Source organism: Linepithema humile, chromosome 3, assembly GCF_040581485.1.
Source record: "Linepithema humile isolate Giens D197 chromosome 3, Lhum_UNIL_v1.0, whole genome shotgun sequence".
Lineage (NCBI taxonomy): Eukaryota > Metazoa > Arthropoda > Insecta > Hymenoptera > Formicidae > Linepithema > Linepithema humile.
The window spans coordinates 13,669,973-13,690,534 of NC_090130.1; the positions used below are offsets into that span (position 1 = coordinate 13,669,973).

The 20,562-nt window shown below is 36.6% G+C and overlaps 1 protein-coding gene and 1 long non-coding RNA gene across 8 annotated transcripts in view; one reads left to right on the top strand and one right to left on the bottom strand.

Annotated features, from left to right (window-relative positions):
- Positions 1–2,834: 2,834 nt before the first annotated feature.
- Positions 2,835–20,562, bottom strand: part of Inos (Inositol-3-phosphate synthase) — a 170,333-nt gene continuing 152,605 nt past the window's right edge. For 4 of the 7 annotated variants that reach the window (XM_067352062.1, XM_067352060.1, XM_067352061.1 and 1 more), the window contains one exon: positions 2,893–4,033. In XM_067352062.1, the coding sequence (XP_067208163.1) occupies positions 3,654–4,033 (380 nt within the window). In that variant the 3' untranslated portion in view covers positions 2,893–3,653. Of the gene's footprint in view, positions 4,034–20,562 lie in introns of all 7 variants that reach the window. The other 3 variants (XR_010889355.1, XM_067352059.1, XM_067352058.1) reach the window with 2 other exon arrangements.
- LOC136998528 (uncharacterized) lies at positions 12,198–13,992 on the top strand. Its single transcript, XR_010889107.1, has 4 exons — positions 12,198–12,980; positions 13,067–13,229; positions 13,317–13,533; positions 13,657–13,992. It is a non-coding gene; the product is annotated as an uncharacterized lncRNA (long non-coding RNA).

Here is a 20,562-nt window from a genome sequence, read left to right on the forward strand (position 1 = left end):
AACAGATAGATTAAAAATTATTTCTATCAGATAGGTTGTGATTTTAAAAATTAAGTCTAACTTTAGACATCAATATCTCATTTCGAAGAAATTGTCGCTTAGGCAACTCTGGCACTGAACCACTCATAAGATATATATACAGGGTGTCTGGCAATAATTGCCCCACCGGTCATATACAGGTAGAGGAGGTCAAATCGAGTAGAAAAGTCCTTTACCATTTTTTAATTTTCATAATAAGTACTGAGTAATTAACGAAAAAAGATCGGCGAATCCGCGCGAGTAAAGCGCGCGCGGTGAGAAGGACGTCCCACTGCTACGCGATCACTAGGACACAAGGATCTAGCGTTACGCGCCGCTCGTATGTTGCCATTGTCATTTGTAGAGCGCTCCTCCCAACGCTTCATCGCGCGCCTAGTGATCGTATAGCAGTGGGATGTCCTTCTCGCTGCGCGCGCTTTACTTGCACGGATTCACCAATCTTTTTTCGTTAATTACTTAGTACTTACTACAAAAATCAAAAAATGGTAAAGGACTTTTCTACTCGATTTGACCTCCTCTACCTGTATATGACCGGTGGGGCGATTATTGCCAGACACCCTGTATATTATTATATATTATATATTATTTTCCATATCTATAATATATCATTTTAGCTACATATTTTTTCTTAAAGACAATTGTGTTTTTTTTTTACACCAATTGATTCTTCTCATTATTTTGTGCATAAAAGTTGTGTTGAGGTAAGATAATTGAAAAATAAATATTTAACGAGATATTTCATAGTTTATATAAAATTATGTCCAATTAAAGTATAAAATATTTCATAAACTATTCAATTTTTGGTCATCTTACCCTAATAACTTTTTACGCCGAATATTGTGAGGAATCGATTTATATAAAAAAATTAAGGTAGTTTTATTTTCAAGAATGACGATGATTTTCAAATCTCCGAAATGTTTCCACTCGAGGTCAAACTAATATCCTTATGTTTTTTCTCCCTTTGAACCAAACAACTTTTACTTCAAGCATTTCTTTTTATCTCCAAAACTGTCAGTGTTATTCAGGTGGCCGGTCTTAGGTGAGACACCCTGTAGAGTGTCCCAGAGATATGGAACGCCTAAATAACTTGTGAAAATAAAAATATCGAAAAACGGCGAAACATGGGTTTCGATTTTTCAAAAGTACTATCTTTTGGCGTGCAGATGACCCATAACCCCTCGGGGGCGTGGGACGGGAGGGGGGCGGAAAATCTTAAGTAGCACCATGGCTCGAGTGGGAGCTCATTTGAAAGGGCTTTTCAAGACGAAAACAATGAGAGGTCACAGAGGCCTCTATTTTTTTCGCAGAGCTATGAGCATTTAAAAATTGATTTTGAAATTGACCGCCGGCATTAGCATTACCCAAGATGTACCGCGTGAAGGTCGGATTTATTGATGGCAATCTCAATGCTCAGAATTATCTCGACTTATTGCTAAATCAAGTAATGCCCTCTATTGAAAATCTTGTCGGTGCAGATGTTGAAAATGTCTGGTTTCAACAAGATGGTGCAGGGCCACACTACGCATTACAAGTTCGCGAATTTTTGAATCGTACTTTCCCAGGAAGGTGGATAGGAAGGCGTGGTCCAGTAGACTGGCCCGCCAGATCACCCAACCTCACACTATTAAATTTCTTTGTATGGGGTCATATTAAAAATTACGTTTGTGAAACTAAACCACCTAATCTGGCAGAACTAAAAGATAGAATCACACATCGATTCGCTCTTATTATACCAGGGCAGAGGAGAAATGTTCTAAATAATTTTTACGCTCGGCTAGGTCATTGTCAGATCGTAAATAGCAAACAATTTGAACACATGCTAACCTAAAACTTAACTGACGCTCAAGTGCGTCATTACGTGCTCACATGAACACACACACGCGCGCGCGCGAGAAAAAGAGAGAAAAGGAGGGAGAGAGGGGGAGAAGGAGGGAAAGGGGAAGAAGGAGAGAAAGAAAGAGAGGGAGAGGGGAAGAGGGAAGGGAGAGAGGGAGAGAGTGAGAGTCACGAAGGGAATGGGAGTGGAAATGAAAGATTAAAATGTTGAAGGCACGAGGAAACGGAAGTCACCTTTGCGAGAGCGTCTATGTGTATGGGTTAGAGGGAGAAGAGAAAAGGCGCAGGCCGGATGAAAGCTTGTTGGACGGCAGGTCGCCAGACCCGGATCCCCAGTTAGGGCGATCCTTAGGTTTGATCACGTTCATGACAATTTCAGCCACGTAGGCTATGATAAAACAGTTTTTGGTATTGTATTGTATTTTGGCTCATTACTGGCTTCCAGGTCTCAAACTAAGGGTACGATAGTACCTGGATAATTGCATTAAATATATATCTTTTGCAGCAAACACGGGTAAACCAGAGAGCGAGATGGAAATAGTGGAGAGGGATCAAACATCTTTTCAAACTATTCATATTGATCATTTCGGACTCTTAAAAGCGACAAAAAATAAATTCAAATACGTTTTGATTATAGTGGACGCGTTTTCACGATTTGTATGGTTATTTCCAACTAAAACCACGAGCACTGCCGAAGTAATCAAACACTTAAATGACGTCTTTAATTTCTTTGGATATCCAAAACGCATAATAAGCGACAGGGGAATGGCAAGGGACAGACTTTAAGTCTTTTTATGCAAAAATTAAAATATTATTTGTATATATTTTGAAATTTATAAAATTGATAATATTGTAACTGTTGGTGTTTATTTGCCTATTTAAACACTATATTTTGCATTTATTAACTTTCTGGAACAAGAGTTACTTTCTGCAACTGTATTAAAACACACACATACATATTTTGTGGAACGATTCTTTTATTCAATTATTAATTATATGAAAATGTTGTTTCTCAGCTAATAATAATGTTTTTATTTTACTGTGAAAATATTATAAATTAAAAATTTTCTTCATAACTAAACTTTAAAACCTTACAAAAACCTTGATATATATAACTTCAGTTTTTAATTTGATTATACAATATTAAATACAAATATTTTTTGCTTTTTAAAACTAATTTAGTTTAGGGTTACAATGTTGTTCTTCACACATAGCCGATGCTTCAATTATTTAATATCGTCGAAGAAACTTGAGCTATTATAAAAAAATAATTTTATACGGTATTAATGTTTTAATTGACAACTGGTCAATAATTTGGTATCAAAAATAATTTGTTGTGATATTAATTACACTCTAAAAAATAGTAATATTTTTTATTATTAATAAGCAACAATTTTATAATTAATATTATTGGATACTTTAGAAACCATGATAAAAAGGATTTTTTTGTTTCAATATTAATAATTTTAATAAGTTAACAAGTAACATATTTTTATTAAAAATTTTATATTATTTTACCATTAATAAAATCAAATTAGCTTTCAAAATTTCGCCACTTTCTAGCTTTGGTATTCTGTTAAAATTGATACAGTGGATATAAATTTATAACGAATCATTATATTGGATATGCAACATTAAGAGAGGTGAAATTTAATTAAAACAAAACGAAACAGCGCCAATTTTCCTTTTTTCACAACAAACGAGTATTTATCTCATTATTACTTCGAACCTTTAATTCCTCATTCTTTATATATCATTCGCTCTTTTTCTTACTTTCCTTAAATTTTTAAAGATACTTTGTGTTCAAGCAGCATGTTGTTCTCTGGCGGTAAAGACAGACAGGCTCGCAGAATGTTTTCAATAGCGGCCCGCTGTCGAGAAAGGGCATTTACCACTGGTGTCCCTTGAGGCACTAAGGGAGCCTTGCAGAGATATGACAAAATAGAGAGCACACTATGGAAACCAAAGAATTCTTCATCATCGTTGGAATCTGCTCTTTTCAAGGTGATGCGAGAACAGAGTTCGGCTAAGATGACTAAATCAAGGATAATAGGAGTCGCCAAGAGCGAATCTTCACAGGTGTTGTGGATTACAATGGTATTGTGTCCGCCTAGCATAATTTCAGAGGTGTATTCATCCATGGCTCTCTTACTGTCACCTGAAAAAAAAAAAAAAAAATACAATAGTAAAAATAAAAAGTAAAATATAAAAAATTAAGGTCTTGTGTAAATAAATTGTGTAAAAAATTAAAATTATTTTTTTATAATTGTACAAATTAATAAAATCAATCTAGGCCCAGCGTAAAATTAACAGTTATGGAGTAAAAGGATCAAAGGCCGCAGCAGGATCTTGATTGCCAAACAAAATTTTTTTCCTTTCTTTAATCAGGAATGAAATTAAACGTTTCGATCGGCATTTCCGATCATCTTCAGTATACAAATCTATAATACATAAATTGAGACAAATTAAAAACGGTTACATGTGTCGGTTGAACGGAGTCAATACAGTGTTTGTTGATTATAATGAATATACACAGTAAAAAAATTGTGGTCATACCTAATTCCGCGTGCTGGGATTTATTGGTGAGACATAAATTATCATTAATACAAATTGGTCAACGGTAACACTGAGATATAAAAAAAATAAAAAAAGTAAATATAAAGTTGACTTGTGGATATCGTAAGTAATTATATAAAATTTATAATAATTTAGTTAACAATGTGTACTCACTTATGAGGCTGCGTAAAGAATTGCTATGTGAGAAACATCAAAGTACCGTTCATCTCAAATTTGAAAAGGAGACTGTGCGCGATGTTCATCGGTAGGAAGAAAAAGGGTGAGGAGAGGAAGGGGGGGGGGGACGAGTGGATAGGGAGTAGGAGGAAGGGGGAGGGAGGGGGAGGGTTAATCTAGAGTGAAGTCAATAATTATTTGACTTCAAATAGGTGGCAGCATATTGAGAATAAGTACGTACGAATCACATAAGAGTTCTGTATCACTTTGTTTATTAAGCCCAAATTTTTGTCTTTTAATGTGAGTCATTTCCGAGATTAATCTCTTCTTGTAACAAGCCTCTTCATCAAGAATGGTAACGCACTCCCAATCAAATTCGTGATTGTAATCTAAACGGTGTTCCGATATGACAGAGCGCGCTATGGAAACAGATAATCTCATGCTGTGATCTTTAGCCATGAAAGAGAACTTTTCTGATTCACTTCTAAAGAAAGGAATAGTGAAATATCTTATGTTTTCGTCATCTTCTCCTATGTTAGTAACTTCTCGTACTCCGTCCTTTTTGTGTATATAAAATTTAATTCTATGTCTTATAAGATTGAAAATGTACGGGAGAGGAAAACTATTGTATAATAGTATTTGTACTACCTCATATAAATTTTTTTGATGGAATTTAGGATGCGATATGAAAAAAGCCCTATCAACCAATCCCATTATAATACCCATTACAATACCCCTTTTATGTGCGTTCGGATGTTGGGAGAAAAAATTCAAGTATCGACCTGAGAATGTAGCTTCAAGTTTAATTGGTATCATAAACCTACATTCTCAGGCAGCATAGTAGGTAGGTTTATGATACCAATCAAACTTGAAGCTACATTCTCAGGTCGATACTTGAATTTTTTCTCCCAACATCCAAACGCACATAAGAGGGGTATTGTAATGGGATTGGTTGATAGGGTTCTTTTCTTATCGCATCCTGAATTCCATAAAAAAAATTTATATGAGGTAGTAAAAATACTATTATACAATAGTTTTCCTCTCCCGTACATTTTCAATCTTATAAGACATAGAATTAAATTTTATATACACGAAAAGGACGGAGTACGAGAAGTTACTAACATAGGAGAAGATGACGAAAACATAAGATATTTCACTATTCCTTTCTTTAGAAATAAATCAGAAAAGTTCTCTTTCATGGCTAAAGATCACAGCATGAGATTATCTTTTTCCATATCCAAAAATTTAAAGTTCTTCATCAAGAATCATAAAGACATAGTGAACAATTTCTCCCATAATAATATAGTATACAGAATTTCTTGCAAAGATTGCGCAGCCACTTACATTGGACAAAGTAAACGACAGCTAAAAACTAGAATTTCTGAACACAAAAACGATATCAAGAAATCTTCCGCGCGCTCTGTCATATCGGAACACCGTTTAGATTACAATCACGAATTTGATTGGGAGTGCGTTACCATTCTTGATGAAGAGAGGCTTGTTACAAGAAGAGATTAATCTCGGAAATGATTCACATTAAAAGACAAAAATTTGGGCTTAATAAACAAAGTGATACAGAACTCTTATGTGATTCGTACGTGCTTATTCTCAATATGCTGCCACCTATTTGAAGTCAAATAATTATTGACTTCACTCTGGATTAACCCTCCCCCTCCCTTCCCCCCCCTCCTACTCCCTATCCACTCGTCCCCCCCCCCCCTTCCTCTCCTCACCCTTTTTCTTCTTACCGATGAACATCGCGCACAGTCTCCTTTTCGAATTTGAGATGACCGGTACTTTGATGTTTCTCACATAACAATTCTTTACGCAGCCTCATAAGTGAGTACACATTATTAACTAAATTATTATAAATTTTATATAATTACTTACGATATCCACAAGTCAACTTTATATTTACTTTTTTTATTTTTTTTATATCTCAGTGTTACCGTTGACCAATTTGTATTAATGATAATTTATGTCTCACCAATAAATCCCAGCACGCGGAATTAGGTATCCCACAATTTTTTTACTGTTTATATTCATTATAATCAACAAACACTGTATTGACTCCGTTCAACCGACACATGTAACCGTTTTTAATTTGTCTCAATTTATGTATTATAGATTTGTATACTGAAGATGATCGGAAATGCCGATCGAAACGTTTAATTTCATTCCTGATTAAAGAAAGGAAAAAAATTTTGTTTGGCAATCAAGATCCTACTGCGGCCTTTGATACTCTTACTCCATAACTGTTTATTATAATTGTCTTAATTTTAAATATATTTTTTTCAAACAACATTTCTCACAATCCATTTCTTAAATCCCATAATTATATTTCATAATTTGCCCTTAAAATGATATACAATAAATTGATATAAATACAAAATCTATGTGGGAAATAAGTAAATGCTATACCTAATCTGTTATTTTTAATATTAATACAAACGCATATTATGTTACAGTAATATTAAATTACATTATTACTAAGTTTTACTACCTTAGAGTATTTTGAGGTGTAGCAGCGCCAAGTTTTTTTTGTATTAAATATTTTTTTATTTAAATTAAATTTAATTTGATACATTTTTATTAATTTGATTAAATTTAAATTCTGTTTGAAATTAGTTTATTGTATATTTTTTTAAATGGGCGTTAGTGTTTGTTTAATGTATATTTCGTAGGAAATATAAAATAATTTAGTTTTGTAGCAATAATATGTACAATTTTTTATTTTTACTTGACGTCATTTTCTGATATCATATTTTTTATAGGTAAAATGTATAACAGATTTTTAATATATTATACGACGATTTTTTTATAAGTTTTTAATATATACGACAGTTTTTTTTTTTTTAAGGTTTAAATATATACGATGGTTCTTTGTATAAGTTTTAAATATATACGACAGCTTTTTTTGAAAGGTTTTTATATACTACAGTTTTTTTCATAGACGTATATAACACTTTTAATAATTGCGTGTACTTGGCGCCCTTTTTTATACCTTTTTTTTTAAAAAGGTAAGTTTTTTATTAGATATTATTCTTTGTTTTTAAGTACATTAAAGGACCCCGCACGAAATAATAGGGTCTTGGACCACTGTGAAATTGGCTGAATCCCTAAGTTTTACTTCTATAAGTGATCATTTAGCTACCTTTGATCCATCGTATCTCAAAAATTGGCCATTTTCAGGTTTCGCGCCCATGGGGACTTTTGTTCAGGAGGTCAAGGACTACAACATATTTCAGTTTCAGCCAATTTTACAATGGTCCAAAACCCTATCATTTCGTGTGGGGTCCTTTACAGGAGGATTTTAAATACATTTTAAATTGAATTAAACAGTGGAATAAAATATAAATTAACATCAATATTTTGTGGAAACACATCACTTATAATCTATATATACATACACTTAATAACGAATTTGATCACTCGTACTACACTGTTTTGGTGATCTAAGCAACCTTGAGTGTGCACCAGTGCAATGTAATGCAAATGGCCTAATTCGCTATTACATTTTTGACACTTCTAAAAAATTATGTTCGTAAGTGCGGCTACCTATACACGTACCGAAAATGAATGCCGGCGATCGGTGCACACGGCTCAGTTACGTTTCTTAAAGGAAAGAAAAGAAAGCGCGACACATAGGTATTAGAGCGAGTGAGACACCGATAGGGATATTGAGCTGTCCTAACTGTTTCGCTCGCACTTCCTTCATTAGATCGTCACATGAGCAAAATAGCTATAAGACACCACTAACTTGACGACTTGTAATGCTTTCTCTCTCGATCGTCCGACTTGCGCTAAGAATGCAAGATGGAAATGTCCCCGACTACTATTCCCCTCTTTGCTCGCTGTGCTCCTCGCTTCAAACGAGGAATCAAATACGTGCTTTGTGTGAATGCGTGTGACGTCTTTATTTTGTTTTCACATACGTATACCGTTGCTGGCAATACATGCCGATACGTGTACATCTGAGATATTGTATGTACATTACTGTTATGTTTGAGTTAGTAACCTTTAATCATTATTGTGGCGGCATACCGTCACACCGCTGCACTGAAGCAGCGTAGTACGTCGCGGCGCCGCTATGCGCCGCAGGCTCTCAGCCGAGTTCTGAGCCTACAGATACACCACCAGGTTGCGCAGGCGGTGTAAGGCTCTCTCGCGATCGAGAATCGATCAACGCCGTATAAAAGAGCGTCGCCGCAAGCTTTTCTTGCTACTTCAGAGCGTAACCAGAGGCTAGTTACCTCGTCGTTTTTCTCACAGTGCCTAGAAAGGCACGCAAACGAAAAACAGAGTCCCAGCTTCGGCCGCACACTTCATCCAAGCGGCCCGCTGACTCACCAGCACCGCCGTCGCCCCTACAGACTCTTGCTTGGAAATTAATTCCTTTAGAGTTCTGTGTCCGGCTGACTCGGCCTTCAAGGGATACTCTTGTTGCTGGGGACATTCGCATTCGGAGACCTCTCTCTCCTCGGTTCGCAGAACGCTCTGCAGCGCCGAGAACCGAGACGGTCACATTACAAGGCACACCAGAGACCCGCTCCGTCGCAATCCAGACCTCGTCGCCTAGGGCGTGCTCGGAGAGCAGTTGCAATACGGAAGACCACTTTCCGAACGGAGTTCCTCCAACACCAGGGAAAGGGTTACAACGCCCATAATTATGGGCGTAATGCCTTTAGGATGTGTTAGAACTGGTGAGAAATTGTGAGAACTAATTTATTAGAAAATATATAATTTATTTTCTTTGTCAGAGAAGTATGTACAAGTTATTGTGCTAAATTGTGTTTGAGCGTTTATTGCGCCAAAGGCGCTTTCTCGGCAAATGTGTAAAGCCGAGAAGTTAGAATAAAAATTGACGGGCTCGGTAAGATATTACCGGCTGCGTCTTAGTGTACTGAACCGGTCCTAAGAAGAACGGTTTGATTGATCAAGCTCGTTGTAACCCTTTCCCTAGTGTTGGAGGAACTCCGTTCGGAAAGTGGTCTTCCGTATTGCAACTGCTCTCCGAGCACGCCCTAGGCGGCGAGGTTTGGATTGCGACGGAGCGGGTCTCTGGTGTGCCTTGTGATGTGACCGTCTCAGTTCTCGGCGCTGCAGAGCGTTCTGCGAACCGAGGAGAGAGAGGTCTCCGAATGCGAATGTCCCCAGCAACGAGAGTATCCCTTGAAGGCCGAGTCAGCTGGACACAGAACTCTAAAGGAATTAATTTCCAAGCAAGAGTCTGTAGGGGCGACTGCGGTGCTGGTGAGTCAGCGGGCCGCTTGGATGAAGTGTGCGGCCGAAGCTGGACTCTGTTTTTCGTTTGCGTGCCTTTCTAGGCACTGTGAGAAAAACGACGAGGTAACTAGCCTCTGGTTACGCTCTGAAATAGCAGAGCTATTACTCAGTTCAAGGGCCCTAGTAGAGAGCTCGCCTTGAAGCGAGTGAGTGAAGAAAAGCTTGCGTCGACGCTCTTTTATACAGCGTCGATCGATTCTCGATCGTGAGAAAGCCTTACACCGCCTGCGCAACCTGGTGGTGTATCTGTAGGCTCAGAACTTGGCTGAGGTCCTACGGCGTGTAGCGGCGCCGCGGCGTATTATACCGCTTCAGTGCAGCGATGTGGCGGTATGCCGCCACAATAATCTTAAGTTAGCACTACTTGTTATATCAACATAGTTGATCCTGTAGTTGTTTGTTAGTCTATGGTTTTCTTATGAATAAAAATCTCTTTTAAAAACGTAATACTTTCTGTTATTATGACTATTGTTAGTTTATACACAACAGTATTTTGGCGACGAGAATGAACCTTTGTGGCTAGTCCAGTTGAAAGCTAAAGTCTGTGTTTAAAGTTGTGTGTCACGCAAGACAGTCTAACCCAGATAACCAAGCGTGATTAATCATATCGAGCAAACTAATGCACTGCTTGTGTTGCTGAATAGTTGATGTTCAGTTGCTGTTATTGTTAGCAGTCTGCTACCAAATTGAGCAACATGAGTGATAATATAAGTAATCAGTTAAAAAAAATGTATGAACAAGCGGTCAGCAATAGTTGTACAATAGGTTGCCAGCAACCTGACGGCAACCTGACAATAACTGATGATATGCCGTTGCGCCAATAGCATTTTGATGGCAACATGACGGCAACAACAAATATATAATGTTTTTCTTCGGGTGTTCCATATCTGTCCTCAATTGTTGAAGTTTTGGAATAAATTCTCGTTGTCAACAATGTGTGAACAACGTGTAATAAATGTTTGCGACAATTTGCCAACAACAACACAGAATGTCGAACAAGAGAGAATTAAGTTTTATCTTCTCTGAAAAATAGCGGTCTGCCTGTCTAGCCAATCACAGGCTCAGTGTTCGTGTTACTTGGCATGTGATTGGCTAGACGGGCTGACTGCCATTTCCAGAGAAGAAAGAGGAACATATGATGGGACATTTTACATGAGGTAGACAATCGATCCCCGATCAGTGCCCGAGTCGCAGTCGCGTGTAGTTTGCAGTGTGTAATATCGCCCAAAGAATTTCTTTGCTTTCGCCAGAGCTGCCAGGTTGCAACCAGAACAGCACGCTGCCAGTAAAAAGATCATTTTGTGAAAGGATCATTTCGTGAAAGGATCATTTCGTGATTTAGAAAATCAAGGTATAGAAAATGCATTGTCTCATTTATGCTGTAATTTAGGCAATTTCATTATTCTAATTTTAGGGAACAATTAAGCTGAGGCTAAACTATTATTAGAAAAAGTACACTTGTTTTTTAAGGGATGAATAATTCTTACCGTAATATAAAACATTGACTTATTTATGTGTGGTATAATTTCGCTGCATATTTAATTTTGTAATTTCTTTATTTATCTCAAAATTTCTCCATTTTAATGCTTACAAATTACATATTACTTACAAATTGCATATGAATATCTATGTATTTCTATATAATTTTACCATATGTGTCAGTACTAAGAGTAGGTGAGTTATTTTTAATATTAATTTTTGCAAAAAACACGACTGTACTAATTATAGACTCGTTTGTTTTCAATTGAAATGAGTTAATTGTTCAGCTATACAAAATAATAAAACCATTTGTTTGAACTTCTAGCTTGGGACATCCTTCACGTGGGATTAAAACGCCTAAAAGATTCCTTATTACCTCGTCTTTAGACAAGGAGAATATACCTAAAAAGAAGCAAAAGGTACTAATGATGTGCAGTCCAACGAAAATATCAACGATGATATAACCGCCATCAGAAATGCCATTACAGATGAAACCGTGTGAGCTTTCTCGGACGCGGTATAGCTCGCCGGAATCCGGGTTTGTTCGGTTGGGGGTACGTCAAAAGAATTCACGCGATTGGTTGTAATAAATAAGAAATGTGTTTATTGAGATAATGAATTTGATGACTGTGTGTACATACGATGTATGATTGTGATAAATGTACTCGGTGTACTTTGTATAAATGCGATGTATGATTGCGATAAATGTACGCGGTGTACTTTGTATAAATGCAATGTATGATTGCGATGCGAAATGTATATAAAGGTACGGTGTGTAATTGCGTGGGTGAAATAAAAGCGACGTATGACCTGTACAAGGATTATAATATGTAACGGCGAAGTATGATCGGTTTTGACGTGAAGCGTTTTAGTCAGGCACTAGATATGTAGGTATTCTCATCCGCCATTTTGGTTCCTATTAGATGGAGAATTATAGCGTATACAGGGTGACACTTAAAGACTGCCCACTAAGTACATAGCGTTATTCCTTGCCAAAAAATGAGTCGAAAAAAGTCCTGAATCATTTTTAATAATTGACGTGTTACACATGTACGCTATACTATACTATATACGCTATAATTCTCCATCTAGTAGGAACCAAAATGGCGGATGAGAATACCTACATATCTAGTGCCTTAGTTTTAGTGCGATCTGCGGAACGATCGGCACAAGCGCGTATGATTAAGTCGTAACAGTTGGCACGACGGAGCAAGATCTATAGAGAGAAGGTTACCTCAGTAAAATCGGTTGAGGGCGAGGGACGATAAAGTAAGAGGGGAGCTAGAAACAAGATCTATAGAGAGAAGGTTACCTCAGTAAAACCATGGACATAGGAATATAGGGACAGAGCATGTCGCTGCGGGGGGGAAGCCATTGCGGGACGATGCGACGAGGTAAAGTGTGCCTACATTTGATTGGCTGTTAGTTTGTGCAAGCGCAGTAATGTAAAATAACACATGTTTTGCGAAGGTATGGTTAGGTTAAAAGTTTTAAGCAAAATTTGTGTCAACAATGGTGCAGTGTTTGCTACAATCGTGCAAAAATAGATCTGATTGTCAAAATTGGAAACAAGGAAATAGAAAAAATGTGAAGATAACATTCCACAAGTATATTAATTAAAAATTTCTCACATTTAAAGTAATATATATATTTTATTTTAAGAGTATATATTGCTAAAAGCATTGTTTTTTAGGTTTCCAAAAAATCCTACAACTCGAGCAATGTGGTTAGAAAGTTTGGGAATAAATTTATCATCTATCCCAAATACAGCTCGCATTTGCTCTGCTCATTTTGATGAAAAATTCTTTGATAAGACATGTTCGATAACTCAACTTAAGCCAAATGCATTGCCGAATGTATAAATAATAACAAAAATTTATTTTTTATTTATGATATATGTACAATATTTTATTTATATATTTGTGAATATTCTTATATTTCAGAGAACACTTGCAATACAACAACTTTCTTCGAATTCTACTGTAGTAGAACAATCTACACATGATAAAAATCAAATTTCTTCTTCAAATTTTGTGGCAAAATCTAATATTGAAAATTCTGCCAGTATTACAAACGATAATATACATGATACAACAGATCATTTGTTAGAACCAATAGTTCCAACAGAATCAATCAATGAATTACCAAATATATTTCCATGTAAGAATAATTTTTATTAATTATGATGCATTATTATATAGCTATTTTTAAAGAAAATAGACTGATAATTTCAGTATATCATACTTATTTAAATCTATATAACTATATTTATTATTATTTTAGCACAATCTTTAATATCTAAAATAGATAAAGCGACAATGGTATCACCAAAACGCATCTATAATTCTCCAGAAAAATCCAGATTACGAAGAAAAATAAGATTTTTGGAAGCAGAACATGCGAAGAAAATCTCTTATAATTTGTATTCTTATAATTTTTATGATATCCTTTTAACTACTGACTAATAATTTCGTTGCAATAAACTATTTTAAAAAATTCACTATTATAATATTATTATTCCCTTCTAAATTAAGAAAATATAAAAATATAGTCATTTATTCTTTTTCACAATTAAAGCCTTAATTCAGATTGCTTATGTTGCATGCAGTCTGAATAAGTTTGACGGTATTGAGCATGCGCAAAACCATAACCAATCAAATTCAGGCACACTATCATGGCGGACCCCCCCGCATTTTCGCTTTACTCCCCTTGCCCATTTCTTATGTTTGTGCTCTGTCCCTATATTCCTATGTCCATGAGTAAAACCGGTTGAGGGCGAGGGGCGACGAAGGAAGGGGGGAGCTAGAAACAGCTTGACGGCGAGGGGCGATGAAGGAAGGGAAGAGCATGATGATCTCATCGACAAACAGTAGCTGTCTCTCTCTTTCAAAGTTTTTCCTTTTCTAACTGTTTTTAACTCTGTCACTCGCTCTCATTATTGACTTTCATGTGTCAGTTTAAAAGGTTATATAATAAAAATCGAAAGTACGTATATTAATTATTTTGTCTGTTATTTCCCCGAACATATTCAAATGAACAAAACCGAAGAAATAATTTAACCCACATAACCTAAACAATATTTTTTTTTATCTAAATACATACAATTTTTATATTTTATTAGCAAATATTTGAAAATTGTTAATACTTTGTAAATTTTATCATATAAATATTCACATTTGCAATGTTGAAACATATATTACAATTTTATTATTTAAGTTTGTATCATATTAAATTTGTGTATGATGCTTTTTATATTACCCTAGAATTGTACTTACATTTATGAATTTCGGTTACAATTTCTTGACAATTTTTGAGGTTTTCACAATTAAATGTAAAAAATAAATTTCTTTATAGTATTTCTTTTGTAAATAATGCATATAAACAGTAAATATTATTTTAAAAATAATTTTTAAATATGTACTATTTTTTCTTTTATTTTACTACTTTACAAATGATGTTTTTTGTGTATATCTCCAAATTATATTTTATTTTCATTGATATTACAGTCTAAATACGAGTACAAAGCAATTTGTATTACAAATGCATCTGTTGCAGCGATATTTAACATTATAAACGTTAAATATCTAGCGCTATAATTTGCAATATATGTAATTTATAGCGCCTTTCTAATTTACTTTTCAATTTTTATTACGCAATTTCCAGTGGTATCAATATTTTACAAAATAAAAGTATTTTTTCGATAAAAACTCAAAGCATTTCTATATTAAACGAGCGAGAGAGAAAACACTAAAGCGTGCGAGAGAGACAGCTACTGTTTGACGATGAAATCATCATTGCCCCTCTTGCCGCTTGCCCCGCTCAGCATTTGCCCCTCTTGCCGCTCGCCCCGCACAGCATTAGCCCCTCTTGCCGCTCGTCCCTCTTTGCGCATGAGGTAACCTTCTCTCTATAGATCTTGACGACGGAGCGCCTATCGGTGGGTGCGTTCGTAGCGGTGACGCGAGTCCGTTCGATAATAGATCGATACGGACCGCTCGGCGGCGCGGATTGGTCGACGCAGTTTTGCCTGCCGGATGGATTCTAATTCGAAAATCCCGGCGAGGAAACGCGATATGTGGATCAGGAGGCCGAGTACGCTCGGCGGGAGTACGAGAACGCTCGTACGAAGGCGAATTTATAACGGCGATCCGGCTAGGTACACGGAAATGCCCGTGCACGAAGATCGGTGCCTGGAGGAGCCGAGTCCGCTCGGCGGGAGTACGAAAACGCTCGTACGAAGGCGGATTTAGAACGGCGATCCGGCTAGGTACACGGGAATGCCCGTGCACGAAGATCGGAGCTTGGAGGAGCCGAGTACGCTTGGCGGGTATACGAGAACACTCGTATGCTGAAGCGAGAATACCGAGAACGCTCGGCGGTACATGCCTTTTTGTAACCAGTCTATTTGTACCCTGTCTAGTAGCGAACAGGATCTGGTGAAAAGACGTACAGCCGGGCCTCTTTTATACCCGGTTAGCGGCCGACTGACTTCGGATCGGCAAGCATCGGCGGTTTCGGCGGCGGGCCCCCACTAACGGAATTTTGGAACGGTCGGGGTGGGGTCCGTTCGGCGCTTGACCGCCGTTGTTTTCGACAAAGTTTATCGGCGCTCGATGCGCCCTTGGTGGGCTACGGACGATGGACGGTCCGTAGCCGTAACGATGCAGCTTGCGGGCTGCATCGTTACACAGATTATACAGATACATTAGAAAACAACTCGACTGAAAATGTAAGCACATCCAATCAAGTGCCTCTGACAACAAAAGATCGACCAGTGGAATCATTAAATTCTCCGACATCGCTGGAGCATTTTGCGTATGTCGCTCAGCAAGCTTTTGCCCAGAATACTTCGGGTCAATGGAATAATTGTGGTCTCACATGTACTGAGCTGCTTAATGCGCCTTATGCCGAACTGACAAATGTAACACGTAATGGGTCAAACTTGTTAACACCGCAACTTTTGGACAGTTTTCCTCGGGCAACTTCGAGTTATGTGCACGGCTCTGAGTACACCATAACGACATATGAAAATCCAGGTGCCTTTACGTCAACTGCGCCTTGTTATGCACAGCCAGTTTCACACCAATATGCTGCAACAACAGATACCCTCTAGACTAATAATATCTACTAATTATGGTTCTGGCACTACCAATACTCTGAATGCGTGTCGCGGTAATCGAAATGATGAGTCGGAAGATAGTGATATTCAGTACATATCCGCTGTTACATTGGTTCTAACCATACAAGTTTATGTATGCCTTCACGAAACTTAATATTATTTAAAATTGTGCTTTCAGACGTTTACTGAAGACTGCAGATGACGTGAGGACCGGCCTCAAGTAAGTTAAATCCTTTTTCATGGGCAATTTTTTCTATCAATAATATTTATTGTATTAAAAAAATAATTGTAAATGTTTTTATATAATGTATACGTAAAATTTGCAGTACACGCCCACAATATGTCTTTGCTCTAATTTCGTCCTTAATATGTTTTGAAAAATCGATACAGAGAGTATTTATATTTTGGTACTGATAAACAAATGGTACAATTTTAATTTCTTTGCGAGACAGTTTCTAAGTTACTCACAGAAAAAGATTACGAGTAAGTGCACAATTTTACAAAAATCCATTTTCGAAAAAAATACGAAAGAAGCTGGAATTGCAGTTGAGCTGTGGAAAAAATCAATATTTTTGGGAGCTAGAAGACAATCAACAAGAAGAAACTTTGAAAACATTTTTCTTTACATTACAGCTGTTTTGAAATTAGTCGAAAGCATTTTCAGAATTAATATATCGACTTCAATTTTATAGTATATGTTTAGTACTACATATGTAACTCATCTTTAAGCATGCGATTTTTTTACTGTAATTTATTTTTGTTTCAAATGTCCATCCATACATATGGTTGGATATATTCTCATATTTACATATTTACAGACTTTTATCCAGGTAATTGATACTTTACAAGTGAAATCGCCCCATCCTTTTGTTAATTTTACAGTAAAAGTGTTTTTTTTTTACTGTAATATTTGTAAGAAAAGATTCAGAAACTTTTTGGCCAAATTTTCAATTATTTTTTTGTTGAGAACTGGCTTCTACCAGATATGCGCATCTAAATAAGCTGATAAAATATGTACATACAAAGTAAATTTTTTGTTTACATTAACAAACTTTTTGATAAGTATGTCAAAAAATTGAACTTTGTTTCTTTTTAGAGTGATAAATCGTAAGCTGGACAAGTTGCTGCAAAAGCGAGTGAACATTATGCCTCCAAAGCCGCGTTTATTTCCACTTCGGTCAATACAAGATGTAATCAAATTTAATAACATCTCGGAAGAGGAATACGAGATTGCCGTAAGGTTTTTAATTCAAGAATGTTGGGATAGAAAAACTGTAAAAAAGAGACAAGATATTTTACTTATTTTTTACAATGTCCAAACAACGTACAATTTTGTCTTCACGTGTTTGAATTACAATTTAAAATTAAGTATTAATATTCATTACTTGCAAAATGATCTTTAATACATTGTACATTTCTTAGTTTGTTGGTTTTTGTAGTTGAACACATGAAATTATAGTCTTTATAAATAAGCATAAAAACGAAGCGGATTTTTGCGAAGCGAAAAATAGCTCGATGGTTTGTCAGGATTCGTTCGGGAGATTGTCGGGAGACTCCAAATTAATAGATTTTAATTAAACAATAATAAATTTATTAAAACAATTAAAGATGTAAAAATAACTCTAAATACATGAGTCGTAATAACCAAATCTTATATTGCAACGGTAGTGCGATATCAACTCTCAGATTTAATAAACAGCGGAAGCGCAAAAATAAATAACGTATTCGGTCGGAGTGCGCCGTTCCGGAATAACATAATAAATTTAATTAATCCTAATTCGGACGGTGAGAAACAAGAATAATACAAATAATTATACCGCGCATATCTTAGCTGGATGCGTCGTAGGTCGCCGGAAATAACCCGGCTGGAGTGAGGAACATCTCACTTACGAATCGACAGAAAACAGGAAAGTCGGTTGCCGGGAACACCCGGCCGGAGTGAGGAACACCTCACTTACGGAACCGACATATATCGACAGGAAGTCAGCTACCGGGAACGCCCGGCCAAAGCAGAGAACGCCCTGCTTACTGTCCAACTATCAGGTCGGGAACGAGTACGATTTGTGTTTCAGGGTACTCCCTGAGGCTTGTCCGAGTCGTACTCGGGGAAATGGCGCTGGTCTGCTCCGCGGGCCGGCTTTTATACCGGTCGCGCTACCCCTACACGGCTCGCTACCCTACCCAGTGGCTATCCCTACTCGGGTTGCTACCCCCGAGCTGAGGAATCGGAATCTTAGAACATATACTACTGGAAGGAGCATAGGCCTATAATCCCTGTACATTCGAGTTGACGCAGAGAAGATTGACAAGGATGGAGATACAATGCGCAAAAGATTGACAAGGATGAATATAGAATGCGCCTAGTCGGCAATGCGCATGCTCCAACAAATAAAAGCGTAGATACGCGTGGGGACTGCGGGGTAATAATGAGCAGCTAAACAAGCCTAAGTGAAAAGCAGTGAGAAAAATAACGATTTTGTGTACAAATGGTTGACTTTATAAGTGATTCGAACGCGGTAAAATGTATTGCTATATTTGCGCGCATCGGTTTGATTTGTCTTGAGCATGCGCATTGTCGACTAGGCGCATTATATATCCATCCTTGTCATTCTTCTCTGCGTCAACTTTTCAAGCCTATGCTCCTTCCAGTAGTATATGTTCTAAGATCGGAATGCGGCCATAGACATTTATAATATACCTAGACTGTTGACTTGTCTGAAATACATGGCCGCAGAAAGTATGTACAAAACATGACGCATGCATACGAAGCAAGCGGTACGCATACACATAAAATATGTGTATAATGATATGTGACTTACCGCTTACGTCACGCTATGTAATACATAGATTTTGCTGCCATCTTTTAGGCTCGGTAAATAAGGGAGTCAACAGTCTAGTGCAGCGATTCTCAACCTATGGTACGCGTACCACCGGTGGTACGCAGAGTATTCCCAGGTGGTACGCGAGATGAATCAAATATATATATCAAATTTTGAAATTTAATATAAATATCGTTCATTATATAGCATTCATTCATTATTTTTATATCAAAATGTATGAGATTATTCATTTACACTTTTTTTTAATCGTTGATTTCTATGTATTCAATACCTTTTTTCTTCTTTTAGTATTGTCGTATTTATCTTGCGATTATTTATTAAATATCAACGGTTTAATATTCAATCAAAGCTATTTGTTGAATAAAATAAATAAATAAATTTTAATAATATATTTCTTTCTATGGCATGGTATGAAGGGTACCGGTGCATCACTTGTGATATTAATGTCGTATCGATATCGTTAGATGTGTGTCAAACAGCATCAACGCGTGGATTACTGCTATTCACGACTGTCAGTTATTTCTTTACCATGGTAACGAAAGCGGAGTGGGTTATCGGCCAATTGTATTTCATCTGCGTTTGTTGTAGATGTTCGTTTATTAGTGATCATTCTTTATAATCTTTTCAGTGTATTTTTCTCCGCTAGTTGTATTTTGCTTGATTTGCATCAGTATATTTTGCTTATATTTAGTTCAGTTTATTGTTTATTTTCTATTTCCTGTTTAAAATGGACAAGTGGCTAAAAAGAAAAAAAGATGACCAATCTATGGAGCAAGTAAATAATACATCTTCATGTTCTACTTTAGAGGAAGTTACAAGGTCAACTGAAACTCAGACAGTTATTTCTAAAAAACATAAGGTGATTAGAAAATATGATGAAGAATATATTAAATATGGATTCACAGTGATGGAAGAAGGGAGTGAACCTCTTCCTTAATGCGTTATTTGTCATGAAGTTCTTTCAAACCAAAGTATGAAGCCCGCTTTTTTAAAACGCCACCTTAGTACAAAACACTCGACTCTGGAGAATAAACCACGAGAATTTTTCATAAGAAAAAAATCAGAATTAAAAGTAAATAAAATAACCATGTCATCGTTTACTGGAAGTACAAAAAAAGCTGTCGAGGCATCTTTCTTGGTTAGTCTTAAAATTGCAAAGTGCGGGAAAGCACATATGATACGATTGGTGAAGAGTTAGTGTTACCGGCTGCAAAGGATATGGTTAAATGC